General features: G+C 40.3%; 1 protein-coding gene across 1 annotated transcript in view; it reads left to right on the top strand.

The window, feature by feature from the left end:
- The window catches only part of LOC125452752 (sodium channel protein type 2 subunit alpha-like), a 160,643-nt gene that overhangs the window by 34,022 nt on the left and 100,308 nt on the right, over positions 1 to 26,313 (top strand). The window contains exons 6-10 of the mRNA XM_059639681.1: positions 4,419 to 4,563; positions 6,192 to 6,380; positions 15,977 to 16,094; positions 17,785 to 18,032; positions 21,163 to 21,348. Coding sequence (XP_059495664.1) covers positions 4,419 to 4,563; positions 6,192 to 6,380; positions 15,977 to 16,094; positions 17,785 to 18,032; positions 21,163 to 21,348 — 886 coding nt within the window. The remainder of the gene's footprint in view (positions 1 to 4,418; positions 4,564 to 6,191; positions 6,381 to 15,976; positions 16,095 to 17,784; positions 18,033 to 21,162; positions 21,349 to 26,313) is intronic.

Below are 26,313 nucleotides of genomic sequence, written 5' to 3'. Positions count from 1 at the left end.
CATTGTTTGATATAAGAAATGACTTCTTTGGAAGTGTGTTCTCATTGCCTTAACTTTTGTTTTGAGATGTTCTTTAGTTACAAACCATTGTGTCTCCTAGAATCTTGGCATTTCCCTCACCTGAACAAAATTTGAAATTACAATTGCCCTGACAGAATCCTGAAATGACCATAAATGGTTTCTGAACTCCATGGAGTGTTTAGTGGCTTATTTCCTTTTATATTATAAAGCCCCCTTATTTAGTATGGATGATCACCACCTCAAGGAATGATTGAAACAAATAATCAGATGGACTTAATGGAAAGATAAACACTCAGATGAGGGAGAAGAAAATTGATGGTTACGATGATAGATTTTGATGAGAAAAGTGGAAGGCGGTATGTGTGGGGAATAAATGCAGCCATGGACTGTTTGGGCTGATGGCCAGTTGCAATACTAGGTATAAAAACAAGGCTGAAGTATTTTTTGCATCAATCTTCAGTCAGAAGCGTCGATTGGACAATTCATCTCGACATTCTCCAGAGCTCCCTCGCATCAAAGACACCAGTCTTTAGCCAATTTAATTCACAATGTATGATATCAAGAAACAGCTTAATGCACTAGATACTGCAAAGGCTATGTCCCTGACAACATTACACCAATAGTACTTAATGAATGGTGTTGCAGAGCTTGCTGCAACCCAAGTCAAGCTGTTTCTGTACAGCCACGACACTGACACGTGGAAATTGCCCTGGTCTGTCACAAAACCAGGACAAAACCAACCTTGTTGATCATCATTCTAGCAGTCTATTCCCAATCATCAGTAAAGATACTGGTAATATTGTCATTGATGTTTTTGACTGGCAATTATTCAACAATGACCTTCTCACTGATGTTCAGTTCAGATCCCACCGGGCCCACTTAGCTCCTGACCTCATTACAGTATTGATCCAAACATGGACAAAAGAACTTAGAGTGGATTTGAGATTAACCGCCCTTGACATCAAGTCAACACTAAGTAACTTGTCAGTAATAACTAAGATAACAGAAACTGTCTGTGGTTGTTGGAGGGCATTCACCTCAGTTGTAGAACATCACTACATGAATTCCTTAGGGTAGGGTTGTAATCTTAACCATTTTCAGTTGCTTCATCTGTGGCATTCCCTCCATCATAAGACCAGAAGTACAGATGTTTGCTAATGATTGCACAATGTTCAACAGTGTTCATAAATTTTCAGAGACTGAATATCCAAATGCAACAAGATCCAGACAACATGCATATTTGGGCTGAAGAATGGTAAATAATATTCATGCAACAGAAGTGCCAGGAATGACCATCTCCAATAAGACAGAAACCACCAATCACCCCTTTGTATTTGGTAGTTATCATCTCTGAATCTCCACTATCAGCATCCTTGCATTTACCATGGATATGGAGCAGGATAATGGCCTCGTTGTATTATGGCTGGATTTTTTAATCCAGAGCCTTGTGTAATGTTCTGGGACCCAGGTTCAAAGCCCACCATGGCAGATGGTGGAATTTGATATTTAAAACAATCCAGGATTAAGTATCGAATGATAACCATCAATCCATTGTTCACTAATGTCCTTTAGGTAGGGAAACTCCAGACCTAAAGCAATGTGGTTGAATCTTAAGTGCTCTCTGGGCAATTAGGGATGGGCAATAAATGCTGGCCTAGCCAGTGATGCCCCTATCCAATGAATGAATAAAAAAAAACCTTCAAGGAGCAAGAATTCAAAAAATGTGCACTGTGGTTCAGAAAGGAAGTTAAGGATTATATAATGTTAAATGAAAAGACTTATAAAGTGGACAGAAATGCTAATAAACGTGAGGTTTTGGAAGTTTATTTTGGAATACAGCAGAGGACCAAGATACTTACAAAGAATGAAAGAGTAAAATATTAACGCGATCTCGCAAAAAATGTTGTTTTTCATGATACATTGATGCTAAGATATTTAGGAAGTTTGCAGATGATGCATAAATTGTTTATATGTTTGATATAGAAGAAGAAAGCTATAGATTTCAGAAGGATATCAACGGACTGGTGAAGTGAGCAGAAAATTGGCTAACAGAGTTTAGTATAGAGAAGTATGATGTTATATATTTGGGAAATGCAAACGCAGCAAGGCGCAATGGGATAAATATTATGAGACTGAGAAATGTAGAGGTACAGACAGACATTGAAGTGCATGTCCATAGATCCCTGAATGTGATATCCAGTTGAAAATGTGGATAAGAAGGCACACAAGATACTCATTTCGTATTAGCCAAGACTTAGAATGTAAGAGCAGGGAGGTTATGCTGGAACTGTATAACTAGGCCACAGCTAGAGCGCGGCATACAGGTCTAATTGCCATTCTACAGAAAGGGTGTGATCATATAGAGGTCACTGGAGAGATTTATGAGAGATTGGCAACTAGATGCTGGGGAGGGCATGGTGCTGTGATTCTGGAACACACTGTCTAGAAGGACAGAACAGGCAGAAACACACATTACACTTAAAAAGCATTTAGATATGCATCTAATAAGCCATAACTTTCAGCTTTACAGACCAAGTGCTAAATAATGGAACTAAGCTGGATTACTCCAGTCCTGAGGACAGTGCTTGCCTTACTTTATCAGTGGGCAATCTGTAAAGAACCTAAACTCTTGGTGTAGTATCAAGCCACATGTTAAAAGACGTAGCACCTGTTATGAATGTTACTTGCCATTTATTGTCCCAGGCCTAAATGTTTCCGAGGTCTTGCTGCAAGCAGGTGCACACTGCTTCATTGTCCAAAATCCCTCATTGTGGGCTAATACAGAAGGTGAAGACATACGGGATTCACAGTGAATTGATAAGGTGAATACAGTATAAACACATTGGCCACAAGATCAGATCAGAGGTTAGGAATACTGCAGCAAGTAACTCATCTCCTGACTCTCCAAAGCCTGTCCATCAGCTACAAGGCACAAGTCAGGAGTGTGATGGAATACTCCCCACTTGCCTGATGAGTGCAGCCCCAACAACGTTCAAGAAGCTTAACACCATCCAGGAAAAAGCAGCCCGCTTGATTGGCAGCACATCTACAAGATTCACTCCCTCCGCCACTATCGCTGATAGTGCAGCAGTGTGTACAATCTACAAAATGTACTACAGAAATTCACCGAAGATCCTCAGACAGCTCCCTTCCAAATCCACGATCACTTCCATCTAGAAGGACAAGGGCAGCAGGTATATGGGAACACCAAGTTACTCTCCAGGCTACTCATCATCCAGACTTGGAAATATATTGCCGTTCCTTTCCTGTCACTGGGTCAAAATCCTGGCATTCCCTCCCTAATGGCATTGTGGGTTACTCCATAGCAGGTGAACTCCAGCAGTTCAAGAAGGCAGCTCACCACCACCTTCTTTAGGGCAACTGGGGACTGATCAATAAATGCTGGCCAGTCAGCCATGGCTACAACCCACAGATGAATTTTAAAAAGGCTTTGGCGAGGGTACAGAAAAGGTTTACTAAGATGTTACCTGGTTTAGAGGGCATTAGCTGTGAAGAAAGATTGGAAAAGGGTCTAGGTCCGAAACGTCAGCTTTTGTGCTCCTGAGATGCTGCTTGTCCTGCTGTGTTCATTCAGCTTCATAATCTGTTATCTTGGAAAAACTCGGTTTATTTTCACCTGAATTTCGGAGGCTAAGGAGCCACTTGATAGAGGTATATAAAATTATGCGAGATGTGGGTAGAATGAATAGTCAAAGTCTTTTTCACAGGCTAGAAATGTCAATTACTAGGGGACATAAGTTTAAGATAAAAGAAGGTAATTTTAAAGAAGATATAAGAGGCAAAATTTTGCACAAAGGGTGATAAGTACCTGGAATGTGCTCCCAGAGGAGGTAGAAGAAGCAGATACAACAGCAATGTATAAGAAGCATCTCGACAGATACATGAGCAGATAGGGAATGGAGGGATACAGACTGCATCGAGATGAAAGATTTTAGTTTTAAAAGACATCATGTACTGGGGTAAGCTTGGTGGGCTGAGGGGCCTGTACTCATGTTATTCTGTTCTTTGTTCCAAATTGTGGATGGAACTAACCCTGTAATTGACTAATTGGATAAGCCTACCTCTATGTTGTTTTGTACTGTATGAGTGTATAATCTAGGCCTAGCGCAGTGCTGAGGGATGAATTTATCATTGGAGATGCCATCTATTTGATATTGCTGCACAGCACTCTTTTAATTTGTCAAGAAAAGTTGAACAGGTGTACTAATATAAGAATATGAATGATATGAATTTGAATGCCTGTCAGCTGGATAGAGGTCTTGCAGTTGTTTTCCAGTTTGAGCAAAACATCATTTATTAACACCTATTTGATATGTGATTAAATCAATAGACAAAAATATGACATTAAAGCAAAACTATGTATTGCCACTTTACAGGAGATGCCCCACAAACTTTACATGTCTCCCGGGCATTGGATTCAATCCAAACAATGGGTACACAAATTTTGACAATATTGGATGGGCATTAATCACAGCCTTTCAACTCATCACACTTGACTACTGGGAAAATACATATAACTTGGTATGTATTCAAATGTGAATTTACTACCATTTATTTGAAGTATATCTGTTCTGTCTATTTTTGATTTCAGTTGCGTTTAGTCAGTGGCAATAAGCCCTATATATTTTCTCCTTGTGCCTCTTGTTGTACTGTTATTGTTTGCTTCACAATTCCTGAGTAGGAAGGATTTATTTAGCAACTGAAATATAAGTAACTAAATTCAATAATAACTGAGTTTGATTTATTGTTTCCTCTTCAAGAACGTTTAAATACAGAAAGCAGGTTTTTTTGTAGGACAGAAATTAGTAGAGTGTGTGCTAAGTAGACCTTGCCCTTTTGCACTTGGCATTTTAGCCAAAGCAGACCCTAAAGTTTCAAAATTATTTACTTTTCTGGACGTTATGAATTGTTCACAAATCACCTAGGCCATTGTTGCCCTGGACTTCTCACTTCTTTTAAACTCCTTTTGCACCAATCTCAAAAATGCCTTTATCGGGTCCAGGCTAGCTTAAGGCCCCTCAACATTGTGACCACTTGAACAGCTACCCCACAGGCATTTGATAATCCTGCCTATCTTTTCATATCAACCAGGCACCTGTTTGTACTAGGGATAACAAGTTGTAGAGCTGGATGAACACAGCAGGCCAAGCAGCGTCAGAGGAGCAGGAAAGCTGATGTTTCGGTCCTAGACCCTCCTTCAGAAAGGGTCAGAAGAAGGGTCTAGGCCCAAAACGTCAGCCTTCCTGCTCCTCTGACGCTGCTTGGCCTGCTGTGTTCATCCAGCTCTACAACTTGTTATCTCAGATTCTCCCGCATCTGCAGTTCCTACTCTCTCTCCATCTATTTGTACCATTGGGTAGCCAGCTATCTCACTCTGTCAATCAACCACAAAAATTTAAAATTACACTGTCTCAGGTTGAACCAGGAGAACCTGTGAAGCCAATGACTCGTTCAGTCAATGAAAGGCCAGCCTGTATATCCAACATTCAGCACATGCTCAGTTCCTGCTAAAATAATTACTATCACAATTGTGATGGTAGAGCCAAACCCAGCCAGTTGCACATTCTCCCCATGTCTGCTTGGATTTCCTCTCAGTGCTCCCGTTTCTTCCCATAGTCCAAAGGTGTTCAGGATAGGTAGATGGCCATGTTAAATTGCCCATAGTGTCCAGGGATGGGCAAGCTAAGCTAGTTAGCCATGGGAAATGCAGGGTTACGGGGGTAGGGTAGTGCAGTGGGTCTGTGTGGGGTGATTTTCAGAGGGCCAGTGTGGACACAATGGGCCAAATGTCCTGCTTAAACACCATAGGGATGCTATGATTCTAATATATAGTAACACTGCTGCCAACGTGTAATCAATCTCTCAGATCACCCAGAACCCAGGCCACGGAACAAAGTTTATTTCTGACCATGATGTGCCATGAATATAATGTGCAGAACATTATTCACTCTATAGCAAAGATACAACCCATCCCAAAGTGTTTTTTTGGTCTGATAACAATGTAGAGCCATCACACACCAGTTGGGAAACCCCATAAAGCAATAATTGTAGTGCGAGCATCTATGCAAAAAGTTTTATTTATGCCGACTATTTTTTGTCCATTATTTATGCTGACATTGAAGGATTCATTTTCCTCTGGCTCATTTCAGGTGCTACGTGCTAGTGGAGCCTTTTACATTATATTCTTTATAGTGGTCGTCATGTTTGGTGCTCACTACATCGTAAATCTGGTGCTAGCAGTTGTGGCAGCTTCCTATGAAAAGGAAGCCAAAAGGAAACAAGAACTGAAGGAAGAAGAGGAACGGATTTTGGGATTAAGGCGACGAAAAGCACTAGCGGTATGTCCCAGAAGAGATGATAACTAAATAAACAAAATTTATATGGTGCTTTACATGTAGTAAAACATTCCAAGGCACTTCACAAGCAAATTGTATCAGAGATAATGGGAACTGCAGATGCTGGAGATTCCAAGATAATAAAATGTGAGGCTGGATGAACCCAGCAGGCCAAGCAGCATCTCAGGAGCACAAAAGCTGACGTTTCGGGCCTAGACCCTTCATCAGAAGGGTCTAGGCCCGAAACGTCAGCTTTTGTGCTCCTGAGATGCTGCTTGGCCTGCTGTGTTCATCCAGCCTCACATTTTATTATCTCACAAGCAAATTGGTTTGGATTCACCTCCCCAGAATTCTAATGGAGTGAGGGGAAGTGGCCTAAGGACTAATGGAGTGAGGGGAGGTGGGCTTAGGACTAAGGCCTTGGTCTGACATGACTATCAGTTCAAGTTTTCCTCCTTCAGGCTGTACACCCATTGCTATCATATTTGCTTCCACCACCTCCCCTGGTGGTACATTCCAGGTACCTCCACACATCTTTAAACTTTCTCCTTCTCATCTTAAACGTATCTCCCCTCGCATTTGGCACTTCTGCCATAGGAAAAAGAGTTTAGACTATCCAACCTATCTATGCCGCTTGTAATTTTATAAACCTCTGTCAGGTATGTCAGGAATTGTTGCATGGAAACAGGTGACCTGAAGAAGGGTCATGCAGCCTAAAATGTTAACTCATAATTCTCTGCACAGACACTGCCAGACCTGCTGAGCTTTCCGGCAGCTCCTGTTTTTGTTTCTGATTTACAACATCTGCAGTCCTTTCGGCTTTTACTGCACACTCATTATTTTTTGCCTTCAGTGAAGAGGAATAGAAGTTTATAAATTTGTTTGTTGATGTATTAGCTGGCCATCATTTATTCCCTGTCCCTAGCTGCCATTGAAAATATCGTGGTGAGCTGCCTTCTTGAACCACTGCTGAAGTTTGACTTAAAAAGTTGTTAGGAAGGGAATTCCAGGATTTTAACCCAGTGACTATGAAGGAATGATAATATATTTCCAAGTCAGGATGGTGAGTGGCTTGGAGAATAGTTAACAGGTGAGAGGGGAAAAGTTTAAGGAAGATATATGTGGAAAGTTCTTTACGCAGAGGGTGGTGGAATGCACTGCCAGTGGAAGTGGTAGAGGCGGGCACGATAGTGCCATTTAAGATATATTTAGACAGATACATGAATGGGCAGGGAGCAGAGGGATACAGATCCTTGGAAAATAGGCAACAGGTTTAGATGCAGGTTCTGGATCAGCGCAGGCTTGGAGGGCTGAAGGGCCTGTTCCTGTGCTGTAATTTTCTTAGTTCTTTGTTATTCTTTGTTCTAGGTAGTAGCATTCCCATGTATCTAACTGCTGCGGGTTTGAAAGGAGCTGTCTAAGGGTCTTTGGAGAATTTCTGCTCTGTGTCTTGTAGTTAGTACACACTGCTGCTGCTGAATGGAGGGTGTGGATGTTTATAGATGCAGTGCTAATCAAGCAGGCTGGTTTGTCCTGAATGGTGTCAAGTTTCTTGAGTGTTTTTGGAGCTGCATTCATCCAGGCAACTGGGGAATATTCCATCACACTCCTGAATTATGCCTTCTAGATGGTGGACAGGCTTTGGGGAGTCAGGAGCTAGGAATTCTGCAGTGTGTAACTCATCTTCTGTTTCCCCACAGTCTATCCACTATCTGCATTGTACAAATCATGGAATACTCTCCACTTGGCTGAATGAGTGCAGCTCTAAAAACACTCAAAAATCATCAGGACAAAGCAGCCCACTTGATTGGCACCTCATCCACAAATATTCATTCACTCCTTCATTGACATTCTGTCGCAGCAGTGGGCATCATTTACAAGGTGAACTGGCAAAATTCACCAAAGCTCCTTAGACAGCATCTTCCAGACCCGTAACACTATTATTGAGAAGGGCAAGGGTAGTAGATACAGGGGAATAACATCACCTCTAAATTCCTACAGCATGACTGCAGCTTCAAATGGATTGTAACAGTTCAAGAAGGCATTTCACCACCTTCTTCTTAAGGAGATCTAGGATGGGTAATCAATGCTGGTCATCCAGCGATGCCCATGTCTCATGACTGAATAAAAAATGTTTGCTGTTTACCCAGAATATTCTCTGCCTTTGCATGAGACCTCATCATCAACCAAAATGCTGCCTGAATCTTTGTTGAGCCATTTTTGCTTTCTCCTTTGAATGATTGTGTTACTAAGGTTTTATTGCCTGCCCCTACCTTGAAGTAAAGGTCAAAGATATCTTCATCAACCCTTTCAAGCATATATGTTATAATTAATTTATATTCCTCCATCACTGCATTCAGCCTCCATCAGTGATCATTTGCAGAATGATAGAAGGTAACTCAGAATCATAAAGATCTGTTTTCAGCTTTCCTAGCCTTCCACTGTGAAAATTCAGATCTTTTTTTGGGCTGAACTTCACAGCTTCCCAGTTCCTTTATTCGGCAAGTAATTATAAATCAGGACAAGCTACTAATGAATAACTCTGATTCTGAAACATATATGAAGTTTCAGTGATTTTTCTCCCTCTGTATCGAAGGATTGCTTTCAGTTGTCCTGTGGCCTTGAACTCTTTACCATCCAACCCATTGCAGTTTTATGCGTAGTGGTTCAAGAGGACTGTTTTCAAATTATTCTCAAACTATTCCCATGATTCAGAATGATCTGCAACTGTTGCACCTGTTCCTAACTAAAACTGTATCTTGCTTTCCTCAACGAGCACATGAATGTTCCCAACTTCCTCTTGGATCTGGGATCTTTAGAACAAAAGGCATCTCAATGTCATTGTTATCTCCTGTTTTCCTGAATTTTGCCATCTTTTGAGGGCATCTCCTTTTGCCATTTCTGTGATAACTGCACACAGCATTACGCAGCTTGGAAGTGACCTTTCTTCTTGGTGGTACTTTTGTTGCACTGGCGTTTTTTTTTCCCCGACACAGTGATAACAATTAGTGGAGGTAGTTGCTGGGCACCCTTCCTGCCTCCACAGCTTTTGTGTTGCCACCTCTCCACTTTTCAACTGAACATGCCCCACATGATCAATTTTGGAATGGTGCTTCCTGTCACCCCAACTCACTGAGCAATATTGCTTCCTGACCTCAGGGTGTCTGTTCAGTTGAATTGCTTTTGATAATGACAAGTTATCTCTTCACTGTAAGTGGTCAGGCAAGGTTTCATGTAAGACGCCAGAACAATTCTGTCCCTGATTACGCTTTTGTTAAGCTTTTATACTTGCAGTTCTCTGCAGGTCTGTACACATTATTGATGGTAGCATTGATATCTTTCCCCTGTTATTTCAGTATGCTTTGTAAATTTAAGCTACTCAACATTGATATTTCCTCACAGACTGAAAGGGTCATCAAATGCTTTTTTTCCGTGGATTTCACTTTGTTCATGCTGTAATTGACTCGGACATCACCTACACAGCCATTCATGACATGAAGTGGTATCCTGACCTGGCAGCTGCTTGGTTTCACACTGGGGTCACTATGGGACGTCCACAATTTGTGTGTGGCAGCAACTTTCAACAGCACGCCAACTGCACAGGCCCTCCAAGTAGCTGCACAGCCTTGTGGCCATACAGTTCAGAGAGAAACGTTGCCTCTGGTCTGCTTGAATCTCTTCAATTATAACAGAGACTTTTCCACGTTATTCTTTCATTGGATACCACCGTATAATAGCATAGACTTGTTGTGGAGTTGAAGAACATTCAGTCTCCCGAGTTAAGGAAAATATTAACCTTTAAAAATTCAGAATTAAAAGTTCAGAATATTTATCTACCACTGCCAGAAGAAATACAACATTTAAAAGGCATATGGATGGGTACATGAGTAGGAAGGGTTTAGAGGCCTAAGGGCCAAATGCTGGCAAATGGGACTAGATTAATTTAGGATATGTGGTCAGCATGGACGAGTTGGACCGAAGGGTCTGTTTCGGTGCTGTACAGCTCTATGACTCTAATATTACTTGTCTTCATCTTGTCACAAGGCTTCAAGAGCGAGCAAGATCATGTGACATGGCATCACTTCAGATGATGTGAAGAAATGTATTTCTTTAGTATTTTATACTTGCGGGCTTAACCCCTTCCACAACAGTCATCAGCCACGCTCCTGGTGGCTGCACAAAAATGTGGCAGTGGTAGACTCAATTGGCCCATCTTTTCCCAATATAGCAGCAATATGTACAGTGTCCCTGCTGGTCACTCGGCAATTCAATATTGATTCAAATTCAATTGTTTAAGGAAAGCAATGGACTTAAAATATGATCTTCTTAAAGGCAGGGAACAGAAACGGATAAATTTATGTAAGCCATTCTTCTCAGCAATTGATTCATATTTTCAGTGACTACAAATTGTGTCCACAAGGTGGCAGTAGATGAGCAATCATTTTCACAATTACTGAATGAACTGCCAACGCTGTAAATCAGGAACAAAAACAGAAGTTGCTGGAAAAGCTCAGCAGGTCTGGCAACATCTGTGAAGGAGAGTCAGAATTACCATTTCGGGTCCAGTGGCCCTTTCTCAGAATATCTTACACTTTGTTCATATAATGAAACTACTTGTAATTATAAAACATCTTAAACGTTGTAAAACATCCCAAGGAATATTGATCATCACATAAAATGTTGGCATCAAAACTATATTATAAGAAAATACTTAGTAAGAGTGGAATGGATTAATGAGTGCCTGAGAGGAATAAAGCCTGGTAGGGAAATTTAATGAGAGAATTCCAGAGATTAGACTCTTAGCAGCTGGATGTTGGAGCAAAGATAAGAAATGGTGAAAACGGCCAGCAATAGAGAAGCACGGAGAACTGGGTTTTTTTTCTGGCTGTAAGAATTTACGGGGTAGGGGGGGCAACAGAAGGATTGGATTACAGTAAAGAAGGAGGCCATTCAACCCATTGCGTCTCAGCCTGGCCTTCTAAAGGTTCAATTCACCTCATCCCACTCCCCTACCTTTTCCCTATAATTCTGCAAATTGCCCTTTTCAATTCCTTTTCCAATTCCTTTTTTGAAAGCTCCAGTTAACTCTCCCGCTATCACACTCTCAAGTAGCGCATTTCAGACCCTGACTATTCTTCATATGAAAATATTTTCTTCATTTTGGCATTTGTTCCTTTTGCCAATTATCTTAAATCTATTTCCTTGGGTTCTTAATCCTTTCATATTGTTTTATTCGTTCATGGGAGTTGGGCATCATTGTCATTTATAGTCCATCCAAAAATAACCTGGAGAAGTTGGTGCTGAGCTACATCCTTAAAGTTTTAATGCCGTTGGGGTGTTGCAATACTCAGAGCGCTGTTAGGCAGGGAATTGAAGGATTTTAACCCAGCATCAATGATGTGCTTCCAAAGCAGAATGAGATGTGTTGAAGAGGAACTTGCATGTGGTGATGTTTCCATGTATCTGCTGTCTTGTCCTTCAAGCTGGTGGGATGCAGGTGCTCTTGGAAGAGCTTTGGTGAATTTCTGCAGTGTATCTTGTCGATGGTGCACATTGTTACTACTGCAGCAGTGGTGGAGGCAACGAATGTTGTAGTTGGTGAATGGGTGCTAATCAAGTGAGCTCCTTTGCCCAGGAAGGTGTCAAGCTTCTTGACTGTTGTTGCAGCTGCACTCATTCAGACAATTTCATTATACTCCTGACTTGCACTTTGTAGGTGGTGGACTGAGATCGAGGAGCCAGGACATGCTGGTTCAGTCCACGTTCTGGTAATTGGTAAACACCAGAATGTTGATAGTGAGAGGTCCAGAATTGGTAATGCCATTAGTTATATTCTCTCTTGTTAGGTATAGTCACTGCCTAGCAATTGAGTGGCACAGATGGTATCAACCTAAGCCTGGATGTTATCTCGATCTTGCTGTATTTAAACTTAGACTCAGTATCTGGGGCATCATGAATATTGCTAAATATCTTTGAACATTTAAATCATAAGTGAGCATTCTCAATTCTGACTCAATGATGGAGGAAAGTTCATGATAAAGCAGCTTAAGAAAGCTGGGCCACAAACATTACCCTGATAAACTCTTCAAGTGACATTCTGAGTTTGAAATGATTGACTCAAGCAACCATAATTAACTTATTTCGTGCCAAACATGACTTCAATGAGCAGAGTGTTTTCAATTTGTTTCCCACTGACCACAGTTTTGCGCGGTCTCTTTGATGCAGATTTCAGACAAATTCTACATTGATATCGAGGGTAGCTATTCTAATGTCTCCTCATGATTTCTTGGATTATGGCCGCAATGAGTGCAGGAGCCTAAACTGAACATCAGTGATTACAAATTTAAGCAAAGCTCTTCTCAAACTTCCTTTCTCCAAGGGAAACAGCTACAAGAAAACGTCTATCATTTCTAAATAAATTAAGAGAGGGTTTCAGTGATAGTAATGCATTGACTGTCAAGGGGCAGTGGTTCGGTTCTCTCTTGTTGGGGATGGTCATTGCCAGACACTTGTGTGGCATGAATGTTACTTGCCATTTGTCAGCCCAAGGCTGGAGATTGTCCAGTTCTTGTTACATTTGGACAGGGACTGCTTCAGTATTTGTAGAGTCACAAATGGTGCTGAATATTATGCAATCATCAGTGAATACAGTGACTCCGAACTTATGATGGAGGGAATATCATTGATGAAGCAGCTAAAGATGATTGGATCTAGGAAACTATCCTAGGGAACTCCTGCAGAGGTACCCTACTGAGATGCCTGATTTCTATCGACCCTAACTATCTTCTTTTATTTGCCTGAAATGTCTGCAGCAAGTGGAGATTTTTCCTGCGATTTACATTGACTCCAGTCTTGCAGGACTCCTTGATGCAACACTTGGTTAACTGTGATGTTAAGAGCACTCATTCTCACCTTAACGTTTCAGATCTTTTGTCCATGTTTCAACTAAGGTGCAAAGCCCCAAGCAATTAGGGCCAGCTCTCTAACTAGCTGCCTGGCTACCTCTGTTTCTGTTCGCAGAGTTCATGGTTAACATTCTTTCGCCCATCTCTTCATCCCAAAGCAAAGACCATGAGTTTCATGGGGGCCTTTCTGTAGGGCACTGGTGGGACTGCCTGTATTGTGCACAACATTGGTCACCTTATTTAAGGAAGAATGTGTTTGTGGGCCAAAGGCACTTCAGGGAAGAGATACTAGACTATTACCTGGAATTATGGATGATAATCAAGTTGTGCAGCCAGAAACAGACCTTTCAATCCAGCTAATCCACACCGAAGAGATACCATGAACTGATCTAGCCCCATTTGCCAGCATTATCCATCTCAACCTTTCCTATTTATGGACGCAGCGAGATGCCTTTCAAATGTTGTCATTGTATCTGCCTCCACCACTTTTTCTAGCAGTTTGTTCCATACACACACCACCCTCTGCACGAAAATGTTGCCCATTAGGCCCCTTTAACTCTCTCCCCTCTCATCTTAAACCTATGTCCTGTAGATTTGGACTCCCCTATCCCGGGAAAAAGACCTTGGCTATTTACCCCACACAGGCCCCTCATGATTTTATAAACCTCTATAAGGTCACTCCTCAGCCTCTGACACTTCAGGAGAAAAGCCCCAACCTATTCGGCCTTTCCCTGTAGCTGAAACCCTCCAAACCTGACAACATCCTTGTAACATCCTTGTAAATCTTTTCTGCACTATCTCAAGTTTAACCACGTTTTTTTTTCCATTGCAGGGAGACCAGAACTGAATGCAATGTTCTAAAAGTGGCCTCACCAATGTCCTGTACAGTCACAACATGAAGTCCTAACTCTGAACTCAGTGCCATGACTAATGAAGGCAAAAATGCCAAATACCTTCTTCACCACCCTGTCTCCCAGTGACTCCACTTTCAAGGAACTATGCATCTGCATCCTTAGGTCTCTGTTTGGCAACAGTCCCGCATTATTTGTATCTGTTGGGACTGACACAGTGTAAGAAGCCACTCATTTGGAAATATTTAAAGTCCTGAGGGGTTTTAACTGTGGAGAGGATGATTCTTGTCAGAGAATCTAAATTAGGGGCCACTGTTTAAAAATCAGGAGTCACCCATTTAACACAGGAATGAGGAAATCTTGTTTCTGTCAGATTTCTATGAGCCTTTGGAAGCCTCTCCCTCAAAAGGTTAAGTTGACAGTATCCTTAAATATGCTTAAAGTGGAGGTCATTAAGTTGATGTGATACTGAGCTGGAAATCAATTGAGGTCAGCCAGCAAGATATAATGGCTTAATAGAATTCAGTATTAAATCGGATAGGAATGCAGTATTCTTCAGTGAGAGTCATAAGCCTTTCATCAGATGGTATAAGATGAGAAGCCTCTCAGTTGTGTATTGGAACAGACACATTCAGAAACAACGGAATCATGGATAAGGTTATAGCAGCCAGTAAACTAAGAGGAAGGCAGAGATGGCTATTGGAGATCACAATAGGCAGCCAGATGCTTCCTGATGCAAGGACTTGCTGCGATGTTTATAAATCAATTTCTCTGTTAATGCCATTTGTGTATCACCACATTGTTTCCTGAGGTCTGCTAGTATCGTAGAAAAGTTATTTTTTATATAATAGACAGCCCTGTCAATCACAACTCTCTTCCCTAACTATAACACTTCAAATGTCTTACTCAGATTTCTGTACCGTATCACAGAAACATTATCAAGAATCAAGGGTGTGACCCCAGCTACAGAAGCCCTAAGTCACCATATATCTTGTAGCATCCTCCCAGCCCTTTCATAGAGCCACCAATACAGGCTGTAGCTATTGACACCAGAATTTGGAGGACACCTCAGGATAAGGATATGGCAAGGAAAGGTGCATCGAGGTCACTTTTAGTTCAGATAAAGGTCGATGAGCTACTCAGATGCTGGTTCTCTTAGAAAGTCATTCTTTAATGAATATGGTTTCACTATTCTTACTTTCCCATCCGTTACAGTGGCCTCATGGCTGAAAGCCCACAATAAAAGCTCCAAAAGAATTATTTATATCATATAATTCTCTGACAACATATTCAATGATGAATCCAAAATGTGACTGTTTACCATTGGGCATTCCATTAGTCCCATCTTGTGGTTGACTTAACTCACCCTAGTGCTCCCAAGCAGATCTACCTCAATGGTTATTCAAGCGGCTGATGGGAGTAACTGGCAGTGCTGTACTTTAAAGTGAGGGCAGTAAGTTTGTACTTGAGGGAGCCGCTGCCACGTGCCCGGACAGTGCCTCAGTAATCTGTTGAAAGACAGCTTGCTGGTCAATATGCATAACACCTTTGCGCATGTCGATCCACAACCATGTCTGAGCCTACATGACAACAAGTATTGATCTCATAACCTCTGTTTGGCTTCCAGTGCAGCCAGGATTTGCATTTGCCTGGTGACACTCAAATCTGTCTCTGCTCCTGGATTTTAAAACTCAGTGCTGAGTGCACTGAAAATAAAACTTTTATAAACCATGATTTTCACATTTTGATGCTTGTTATGCACCACTTTATTACTCTATTGGCTAATTATTAGATATATCTCTGTCTTTTAAAACTAAATTATGTTTGCTGAATTATTTTCTAGCATAAAAAAGGAAGTAATCTTAATCCAAAGGAAAAGTTTCGTCAGTGTGGGAAAAGGCTGACTCGAGGTTTTTCAATGGAGTCTGTAATAACATGGGCAACAGAAGTTTCCCAGCTCGGTGAGTTTACATCCAAATATTTGTAATTCAATTGACTTGATTTTTATTGGCATTTGTCCCACCTGCATTGCTAAGCACACTATAACTTTCTGCCCTTTATACATTGGCCCAATCATTTTGGTCTCAATGTTGAAAATACTTAATAAAAACTGAAAGAACTGCAGATGCTGTAATTCAGGAACAAAAACAGAAGTTGCAAGAAAAGCTCAACAAGTCTGGCATAATCTGCGAAGAAAAATCAGAGTTAACTTTTCGGGTCCGATGACCCTTCCTCAGAACCCATACTTAAATACCTAAGTTTGGCAATAATAATGTTGAAAGTTTCTGAATTTTAAGTAAGAGATTCATTATTGATCAAAAATTGGAGAAACTATTTCACTTTGGTAATATTTGGAATATGCAAACATATTTTAAAATGACAGTAAGCTGCTCAAAGTTTCCAGAAACCTCGAAGATAACAGTGAAATTAACTTGTTTTTGGATTTAGTCAATGGTTGTAATCGCTTGGGTATTGGATCAGCAAGCTGCTGTTCTGTCATAGCATCTTACGAAACCAAATTCAATGGCCTGCAATTTGCAGTCAGCTCCAAAGAAGTGTTTTTTCTTGTACTTCACTGGAATTCACAAAGTGGGATTGTGCTATGTCTTCAAGGTGTCCAAGCAACCTAACACATTAAAGAATTCTCATAGACTGGCAACCAGGAAATGGAAAACGCTGAACTCAAAACCTAAAGAAACTCAATATCTTTCAAGACAAGACAGCCCACTTGTTTAGCACCCATCCACTGACTTAATCAGTAGTGCTCAGTGACAGCAGTATGTTTTATGTACAAAATACACAGCAACAACCCATCAAGACCTCTTTAACAGAACCTTGCAAACCCATGACCTCTACCACTTAAAAGGACAAGCATAGCAAACGCTATCCTGATAGATGCATAATTCCATCCCCAAGAGTATTGTGAGTCAACCTACAACACATGGACTGCAGCAGTTCAAGAAGACACCTTTTCAAGGGTAATTATTTCTGGGCAAAATATGCTGGCCAATCAACAATCTCCACAACCCTACAGTTCAATATGAAAGAATGAGCGGGGAGACCACGACCTGCAAATTTCCCCCAAGTCTCAACTATATCATTATTATCACACTGGTGCTGAATCAAAATTCTGGAACTTCTTATCAGCAACATGGGCATTGCTACACCATATGGACTGCAACACAAGATCTCACGCTTCTTTCTTACAGTGTAGGTGTTGGTTTCCCCCTGAGTTGGTATTCTTGCAAATTGTCCTAATGAATGCAAGATGAAAAGATTTTGCAAATGTGTATTTTTACAGCAATAGTCAATATCTATACTATGAAATGGCCACTAATGTAAGTTCACTTCAATGAAACTAAGATTCTGAATCCAATAAATCAATATACATGATATGGCTCACTGTTGGTCATGTATATTGTAGCTTTTGTTCAAATGAATATTTCTTGAGTAACTGCTGACAAGAAAATATTAACCTGAAAAATGTGTTGTCTTTTTGTCCTTACAAATGCTGCCAGGCCAATTGAGTACATTAGTACTTCTTGTTTTTATTTCATTGTGCTTTTCTTTTATTTATTTAATATTATTGACTCTGAGTGCTGGGGCAGGGATATTTATTTATTTTTCAAATATTTTATGCTTTTCTTACAGATGAAGAAGAGGAAAATAATAGACAAAAGAATTCAAGGTGCTATTCTTTCAAAAAAAGACTGAAGCAAAAGTTTTGCTCTTGGACCTGTTGCCCATCATTTTTAAGACTGCAGGAATATTTAGTGATCCTTGTTTCACACCCACTTTTTGAAGGGGTGATTACTATCTGCATCCTAATAAATACTCTTTTGCTGTCAATAGACTACCATCAAGCACCCTATTCGCATGCCCTAGAAAGTGGAAACACTGTAAGTATTGTGCGATAAGTGCATAATAAATACAAGATATGTAACTTATCCATAATATTCAATGAAATAAAATTTATAAGAAGCACTTTGGAAGATTTTTGTGGCTGCTTTGGCAAAATTCACCAGAACGGCCAGAACCTCGTTGAGGACTGGATACATAGAATTCCTGAGGAGCAATTGGAGGTAAAGCCTCTGCCCATCCCAGTAATAGCCATAATCAAAAAGAGAGGGAATCTTCCTCCTTTGGGCCCTGGTGACTACTGGATTCTCAGTGAGGTCCAGCATGTGGCCAGTGGAGATTGACATGGTCAGACCTAGCATACCCCCACTCTGAAGGAGCTGAAATGGGGCTCAATTCAGACTCAGGACTGAGATTAGGACCTGAAACCCCAATGAATAAAAAGAGGCAAAAACTCTCTTCTTTTAAATGCTGAACCTGCACTGAGGTGGATTTCATCATATATTTGAAAGACCAATCTTTTTCAGTTCAGAATTCTTGATAAAATAGGGATGACTTTTAACTTTAACACAAGTGTGAAGTCATATTTCTTCTGATAAACTGAGAAAGAAGTAAAATTTTTGACTCATGAATGGATCTGATCTCCTAGACCCGACTACTTACTACATGTTGCACGAGATATTTATCTGCATCCTTTGCTTCAAAAATGGGTGAGATGTAAATGTTGCTCTGAGGGTCAGCCTTTGAGCATCTGGGACCTCAATGAACAATGTGACTGATATTTTATGCCCTTTATCAAAAGGAATTAAGGATTTTTATTAAGGTACAGTGTTAATTAAAGAAGCAAAAAGAAATGCAGAAATATTAGATTATGGAAAAAAGTGAAAACTGAAAGGGAAAGTAAGGAAAATAATGTAAAAATAACATTATTAAAACCTTCAAGAACAATTTAGCATGTAATGAAATGAGAATCCACAGTTTACAATGTTTGATTTCTGTGTCAGGAATTGATTGACTCTGCATTATTAACTATTACCTAATTCAAAAGGTACTCACTGCTAATTGCAGATTTGATATTCTTCACCAAGTTTACATTAACCATTAATGGGTAAATCTAGCATGTTGCTAAAAGTAATGAGGAATCTCAGGATGAGATGCCATTTCTCTGAAGAATTGTAATTGATCCACAAGTTGTATATCAAAGCGTATTCCTTAATCCCCTGAACTACCTGCCTGATTTGTGCATCAATGGCAACATTTTTAACACACTGTTATTTCTATTGCAAGATTTGGACATTTAATTTGGGATGGAGGTTCACTACAGAAAAAAAAATAAGCAAGTACTAGCATGTAAATGTATTTCATCAGAGAGAAATTTATGTGGAAATTACTCAAGTTAAGCTTTTAAAAGCATAGAACTCAAAACTGACATGCTTAGTACCACCGCAGAAGATGCCATGTAAGTCTGAGAATTCAGATGTTGTGAGTCTATTTGCTTCTAGCATGAATTAATGCTGTCATGACATCACTCAATCCGACTGATTGCTTTGATGGCCTATTTGCAAACATGAAGCAAGGCACCAGTTAGATAACAACTGGAATACTGCGAGAAAATGTGTCCAGGGTAGAAAGCAAGATGTTGATAGTCACACCATCTATCATTTGCATATCATGCCAGACAGACTTGATGCAAGTGAGCTGGGAGTTAATAATAAAGTTAGGCCAAAGATGTCCTGTTACCGAAAATGCTCTCAGTGATACTAGTGGATACCAGGGCTTGAAAGATATGGGTATGCTCATCCTTCACTGCTATGTTCTGCTGTTTTCTTCTATGTGCCACTTTTTCCTGAAAAGAGAGGGGAAAGGACATTATGTTTTCATGTGATGTGCCTTTCACAGCTGACTAGCTGGATGTAAGTGGAGCTGGGCTTAAGGCTGCTATCACGGAATGACAAGGAGGTAAAGGGGAAGCATCTGGATTTTAAATGTGAGTCTTTCGTGTAAGGAACTGCTAATGGATAAGGGATGGGGATGAGCAATGGTGAGTTTAGTGGTGTGCAGAGTAGAAACCGTCAGGAGAAGGTGCATCCACCAACCTTGAGCATATTAGTGAGGTCATTGGACTAATTATGGTTTTGCTATAAAGTGCTTGGGTCCAGTCTCTGAACAAAAGTATGCCTGGGTGAGACTAGTGTGGAGGAGACTATACCTGAGTCGGACATAGACCTAGTGTAGCAGCAATTTGTTTCAGATGGGAATTCTGTGCCCAGGCAATGAGAAGTGTTTTAATTACTGTTTATTGTCACAAGTAAAATATGGAAAGTTCATGTCAAATTTATCAGTGTTAGTAAGGTTTATTGATAATCCTAAGATTTATTAGTATCGGTCAGAATGTTTTTTGCAGTAGCAAAGTTAACTAATATATAAAGAGTTGGCAAAACTGTTTCAGCTCAGGAGTGCAAATACTTTACTATATGGAACGTCAGGTCATTTTCCAAGTCCTGAATAATCATTTCCTGAACCTTTCAACCCTGAACATTTCAACGCTGAAGTATCATCAGAGGAAGATCAGGGATGAGATTGCAGGGACCTTGAAATTAATTTTCAAATCCTCTCTAGACACAGAAGAGGTGTCAGAAGATTGAAAGAAAGCTCATGTGGTGCACATGGCTGCATCAGAGCTATCAGAACATGCTGTGGGTTTAGAAAGCCAGTATTGTGGATCCTGCTCAGATCAACACTACCATTCTCTGAATGTAGAAGTAGCAGGTAACTGGCACAGGAAGGTCATGAATCGCAAATGCCTAACCCAAAATACTGCATGGATCATTTTATATGCTACATTTTTAGCTACGTATCAATATTCTGTGCCATATTGTAAAATACTATCATCGAATAATTTAATTGCATATTTATTTCATTGTTAAACTGTTGCAGGTAGAAGATGTAATAGCACAAAAATAATTGCCAAAAACTATTAGGTGAAATATATCCTTTTCCTAAATCTTCACCGAAATAGCAAAGTAATTAATTTAACATGAATGTATATCACATATAACATTCATTATGATTATCTTTTTATTAAATGATGATTAAAACTTTAGCTTCTAATGCAGTTCTTATTTTTAAGTTTGTTACTGACTCACTATAACTGTTTCTTGTTTAATGCAGGTTTTGTCAATTATTTTTATAATAGAAGCTATTCTGAAGGTGACTGCACTAAATCCTATGCCCTACATGAGAAATGGATGGAATGCATTTGACTTTATCATTGTTCTGCTGACATGCTTGGAATGGATACTTTCCACAGTAAATATTCCAACACTTAAACTATCCATGATACGATCACTGAGAATGGTAAGTGAAACCTCTGTCTCTATGAAGTTCACAGATTTATTCTTCCATAGTTGCAATCCATATATGACTGTATTGAAATGCTATTACATTGACCTGTGGTTACTCTTTAAAAACATACTTTTTTTGTTTAAATATCTGTATGTGTGCATGAATGGTATTTACACTGATCGCCTTCATGCAACCTAGATCTTGTTGACAAACTTGATGCCGGAAACAATTTTTTCTCTGGCCTCCTGAGCCCTTATTCTTCTACATTGGTTGCAACCAAACTGTCAAAGTTCCCCAGATGCCTATTATTTCAGGTAAACAGCAAAACTCCCTAGAAGGCAGCTCACCACCACTTCATAAGGAAAACTAGCAATAGGCTATAAATGCTGGCTAGCCAGTGATGCCACATTCATGAGTGAATAAAAAGAAAGAGGGCAGTAAGACCTTCCAATTTCCATTTTCTGGTCAATTAGGGTGTTTCTAATTTGGCCATTTTAAAATTGTTGTCAATTGCCGCTGCTGGTGATGGAGTGTCTGCTGCCTGTGAAGTGATGGGAAGAAAGTGAATTGTTTTGTCCTGGCTGGTATCAGGCTTTTTGAATGTTGTTGGAGCTGCCTTCATTAGGAGCATGGGTGCATTCCATCTTGTGTCTTGTAGATTTTGGATCATGTCCACAGCACCACACTTTGGAAAAGCTTCCCTTCAATCCTTCATAAACAGAACACATGAAGGCTACAAGACAACTTTCAATGGGAACATTTTTGGAAGCTGACAAGTTCCCATCTGCAACACTTAAGTACAGAGCAGCTCACATCGTTAGTAAACAAATTAGCCCCTTTTGTCAAATTTGTGCCTGAAGACTACACGGAGATCTCTATGGCTCAGCTCTAGATATGGAAAAGGAGCATGTCCATCTATGACAATCACTGTGGAAATTTTACAAGGATTATTATTATTCAGACTGTCACTTGCCTCTTTGACTCTGTGTACTAAAATCACAAAATGGCTTCCATTGCAGGTCAGTGAACAATAGACGCATTCTCCACAGCACAACAAATTCATTAAGAGCATGTAAATAGAATAAAGATCTTAATATGTGGTTCATTGACCTGACCAACTCTCCTGTAACCAGGAAAATCTGTGGCTCCAGTTTTTACACTCACAGCCATGCTTCGGCAGCCAGAGAAAGATTTTAATACAGGGGTGCACATTCAATTCAGGAGAGTCAGCTACGCCTTCAAGCTGTAAAGGCAAGGCAGACAGGTTACTTAGTGAACTCTTGTTAATGAATAACAGCACTGTCATTCAGTTGCTTGTTGATCATTTTGCCCAAACCTCATAACTCTTTGGCTTGAAAATAAAAGCCTGAGGAAGGAAGACATCTTGTCTTAATCTTCCCCTGAGGATATAATCAAAGAACCCACATTTGCTATCAACAACATGCTACTCTGCTCAGTTAAAAAGGTTTTGAAATCTTGGGAGTATCCTCTCAAAAAAGCATAATGCTGGATGTTGAAACCAACCAATCGTAGACTTTGGAATGAGAATGGAGTGTGTCTCAGAATAAATATCAATGTTAACCAGACACTCTTACATCATGTAACTTCTATAGGTTTACAAGAGTAGAACAACATACCAGCATCAAAGTGCTGTAAACCTAGCTTTGAGCGTTCATTGATTTGAGGTCAGTTTTAGTGGGTCAGTCATGAGGATTTCTGTCCCAGAGACAATTCTTTGCAGCTAGCTGAGCACAGAAACATTGGATCTCCTACACTGCTCTGCCTAGGACCATAAGAAACAACAGAGGGTGGTGTGCACAGCCCAGACCATCATGGAAGCCAATCTTCCATCCATGGACTCTATTTACATGGCTCACTGCCATTGAAAGGCGGCCAAAATCATCAAAGGCCCATTGCACCCCGGTAATGACCTCCTACAACCTCTTCCATCAGACAGAGGATACAGAAGCCTGAACATGCGCACAAGCAGTTTTGGGTACAGTTTTTATTCTGGCCATTATCAGACCGTTGAATGGACTCTAGCCTCAAATAATGTGACCTGCAATGTAACCTGTACGCCTCTAAGTCTTTTTGATCTGTACATGACAATATCTCCATCTATCAATCAACTTAGACAAAAAGAAATGTGAAAGCCAATCTCAGAGCTTTTGAACTGGATCTGAATATGTTGACAGATCCAATTTGAGACATCACTGTCATCATGTCATTCCAACATTTGAGGAGAACAGAATCAAATGCCTTTTGGACAAGTGATTGTGGCACGTAGCCATTGCCCTAACCATCCCACCAACACTGGCTTCATATGTGGTGTTTACTATCAGTTATGCAAATTGAGACTTGGCTTATATTCACACATGTGACAACATCAAACTAGGCACTAAACTAGACTTTTTCTTATTTTTGTGCTGAACACTTACTGTCAAAGTTGTGGGACAATCTAGCAATAACTTTGTGAGTTTGCTTTTCAGTAAGTAATCAGAAAATACGACCTGGGAAAGGATTCCCAGCCTAAGTAACTGGCAGAGAAGGAAAGCCTGACAAACTTAAATTCTATGTAGAAAATCTCCACAAACATTTGTCCTCTCCAATTCCCAAATTTCCATTATGCAAACTGCCTGACCCGTAAAATTACAACCACGATATTAATATGGGCATAACAAATATATTTTTGCCTTTCTATGGTGATTTCTGATCCTTTATTTTGACTCTTGCACTTTGGCGAATAAATTCTGAAGTAGCTTGGCCATAACTTTCAACCAATTTACACAATTAAATGGGAAGATGAAAATAATCAAACCATGTTATTTCATTCTGGACAGCCAGATCATGAAATAGGAAAAAAATTAGCAAGGATAATACCAGAACTGAATAGCTATGGTTTATCAGCCAGGAGGAATGGCTGGAGGGGTGTTTTCTGGAAATAAAAAGAGACGGTAACATAGTCTTTCCAGTTTTTAAAGACGAACATACAGAAAATATTTTTGTCTTATGCAGTAATTCAAAGCGGGGGCAGTAAATTTAAGATAATCACTAACTTGAAGAGAAACATCTGTACATAGACTGGCTAGAATTTGGAATGTGCTTTCCCATAGAGCAACTGAGAAGATGAGAATAAATGCCTTGAATGGGAAGGTAGATAAATCAAGGAGGGAGAAAGAAATGGAAGGTGATACAGATAGGGATTGAGGAAAGAGGATGGACCGAATCCTGGGGTATACTGTACACATACATATCATCCAATGTCAGTAAAACTGATGAACCTTCTCCTTAAGAAACAGAATTAGCAGCCAGTAACACCCAGCATTGCCAGTGAAATTTAAAACAAAGTTTAACAGCAGAGACAGCTATGTTCCTAGACTATAGCAGGTCAAGAAAACATGTCAGTAGACACAGGAAAAGGGAGAAAACAAATCGACAGAAGCTACAACAGACCAACTCAGGTTAAAACCAATGAAATATTGAGTAAAACCAGCAAACATGGAGAGAACAGTCTCCAGCAATAAGCAAAACTTTGAGGCATTCACTCTCCTGTGGTAAGCTAGATTAGAAGAGTACAAAGCAGATAAGCTCTAGTATGAGGCAGAACTGGCAGAACGTAAGGAAGACAGAGACCAACAGTAAGTGAAAGTCAGAACAGGCAGACTCCAACATCAAGTAAAATCAGAAAAACGCAAAGCAGATGGACCCAGGGATGGGGTCAACTGGCAAACATCAGCACAAGCAGAGTGCCAGTGAGTGAAAATGTCATAAATTGCAACAAATGCCCTCGGACAGTATGCAAAACCAACAAAAGCAGCGTTAACCCTATCCTCAACACAATATGCTGCAAAATAATCTTGTGATAGAAAAGAATGCCTGTGGTGTTCCACCATATACGGGGCCCCAGTTTAGGCCAGACAATGGCACAAACGATGGCAAAGATTCAAATACTGCAGAGACACTTCAGGCCTTTCACACAAACAAGACAGATGCAGGTCAGCATAACAAAGTGTGGAGCTGGATGAACACAGCAAGCCAAGCAGCATCTTAGGAGCACAAAATCTGACGTTTCGGGCCTAGACCCATCAGCATTCTTTGTGAAAGGCATGTAATGACACACAGTCAGTTACAATTATGGCTCCTTGGGAGAAGAGACCATCTGAGATCAAATCATTGTGGCTGTTGCCTACCAATCTTCCTGCAGTCTAGAGTAGACCTCACCTGTTGAAATCAATGCTGTGAAATCTGTAAAATCTTAACCAGCACTCAATTCGACGGAGGCAAGCTCCTTCAACTAGCCAGTTTATGGAGTTTGTACAGTTCATCAATTTCTGGGGAACCCAGTACCATATAGGCACAGCAAGAGAAGGCACCACAAACAGTACCTTGTGGTTCAGTTCTTGTGACAACAGAGCCCAGCAGTACAAAGTATAAACTGCCATCAATGTGGATTGTCATGCTTGTAAGTGGAGAAGCTATTTCAGTGTGATGTGCTTCAATGAATTATTTCTATCTCCAAACTTCGGTCTTCAGCAGGGACGCATAAATCTGCTAAAATAAAATAAAACTCTTAGCTAACTGAAGAACCTTTCCTATGAGAAGTAGCTTAGATTACAGAGGATTTCCAAAACACGGAGCTCTTCATCAATGGACACAATACAGAATTGGAATTCAGCACGGAAGCAGGGTACTTGAATCTATCAGATGCACTGCACCAACTGAGACCAGATCTCCCCAAAAGCAATGGAGTATGTCTGCTCAAAGGGCATCTCATTGAAAATCTTAAGACTGTATTGACCGTGAGAACCTGGCACAAGGAATGGGGAATTTCATGGGCCTCCATATCAACATTACTGTTTGACAAGGAGAGAAACCTGGGTAGCATTAGAGTTAGCGAGTTTTGAGAAGATTTGTAGCTCAGGTTGAGGTTCTGGATGTGAGCTTGCTCGCTGAGCTGGAAGATTAGTTTTCAGACGT

This window comes from Stegostoma tigrinum, chromosome 1, assembly GCF_030684315.1.
Source record: "Stegostoma tigrinum isolate sSteTig4 chromosome 1, sSteTig4.hap1, whole genome shotgun sequence".
Lineage (NCBI taxonomy): Eukaryota > Metazoa > Chordata > Chondrichthyes > Orectolobiformes > Stegostomatidae > Stegostoma > Stegostoma tigrinum.
This window is presented reverse-complemented; position numbering and strand designations above follow the sequence as displayed.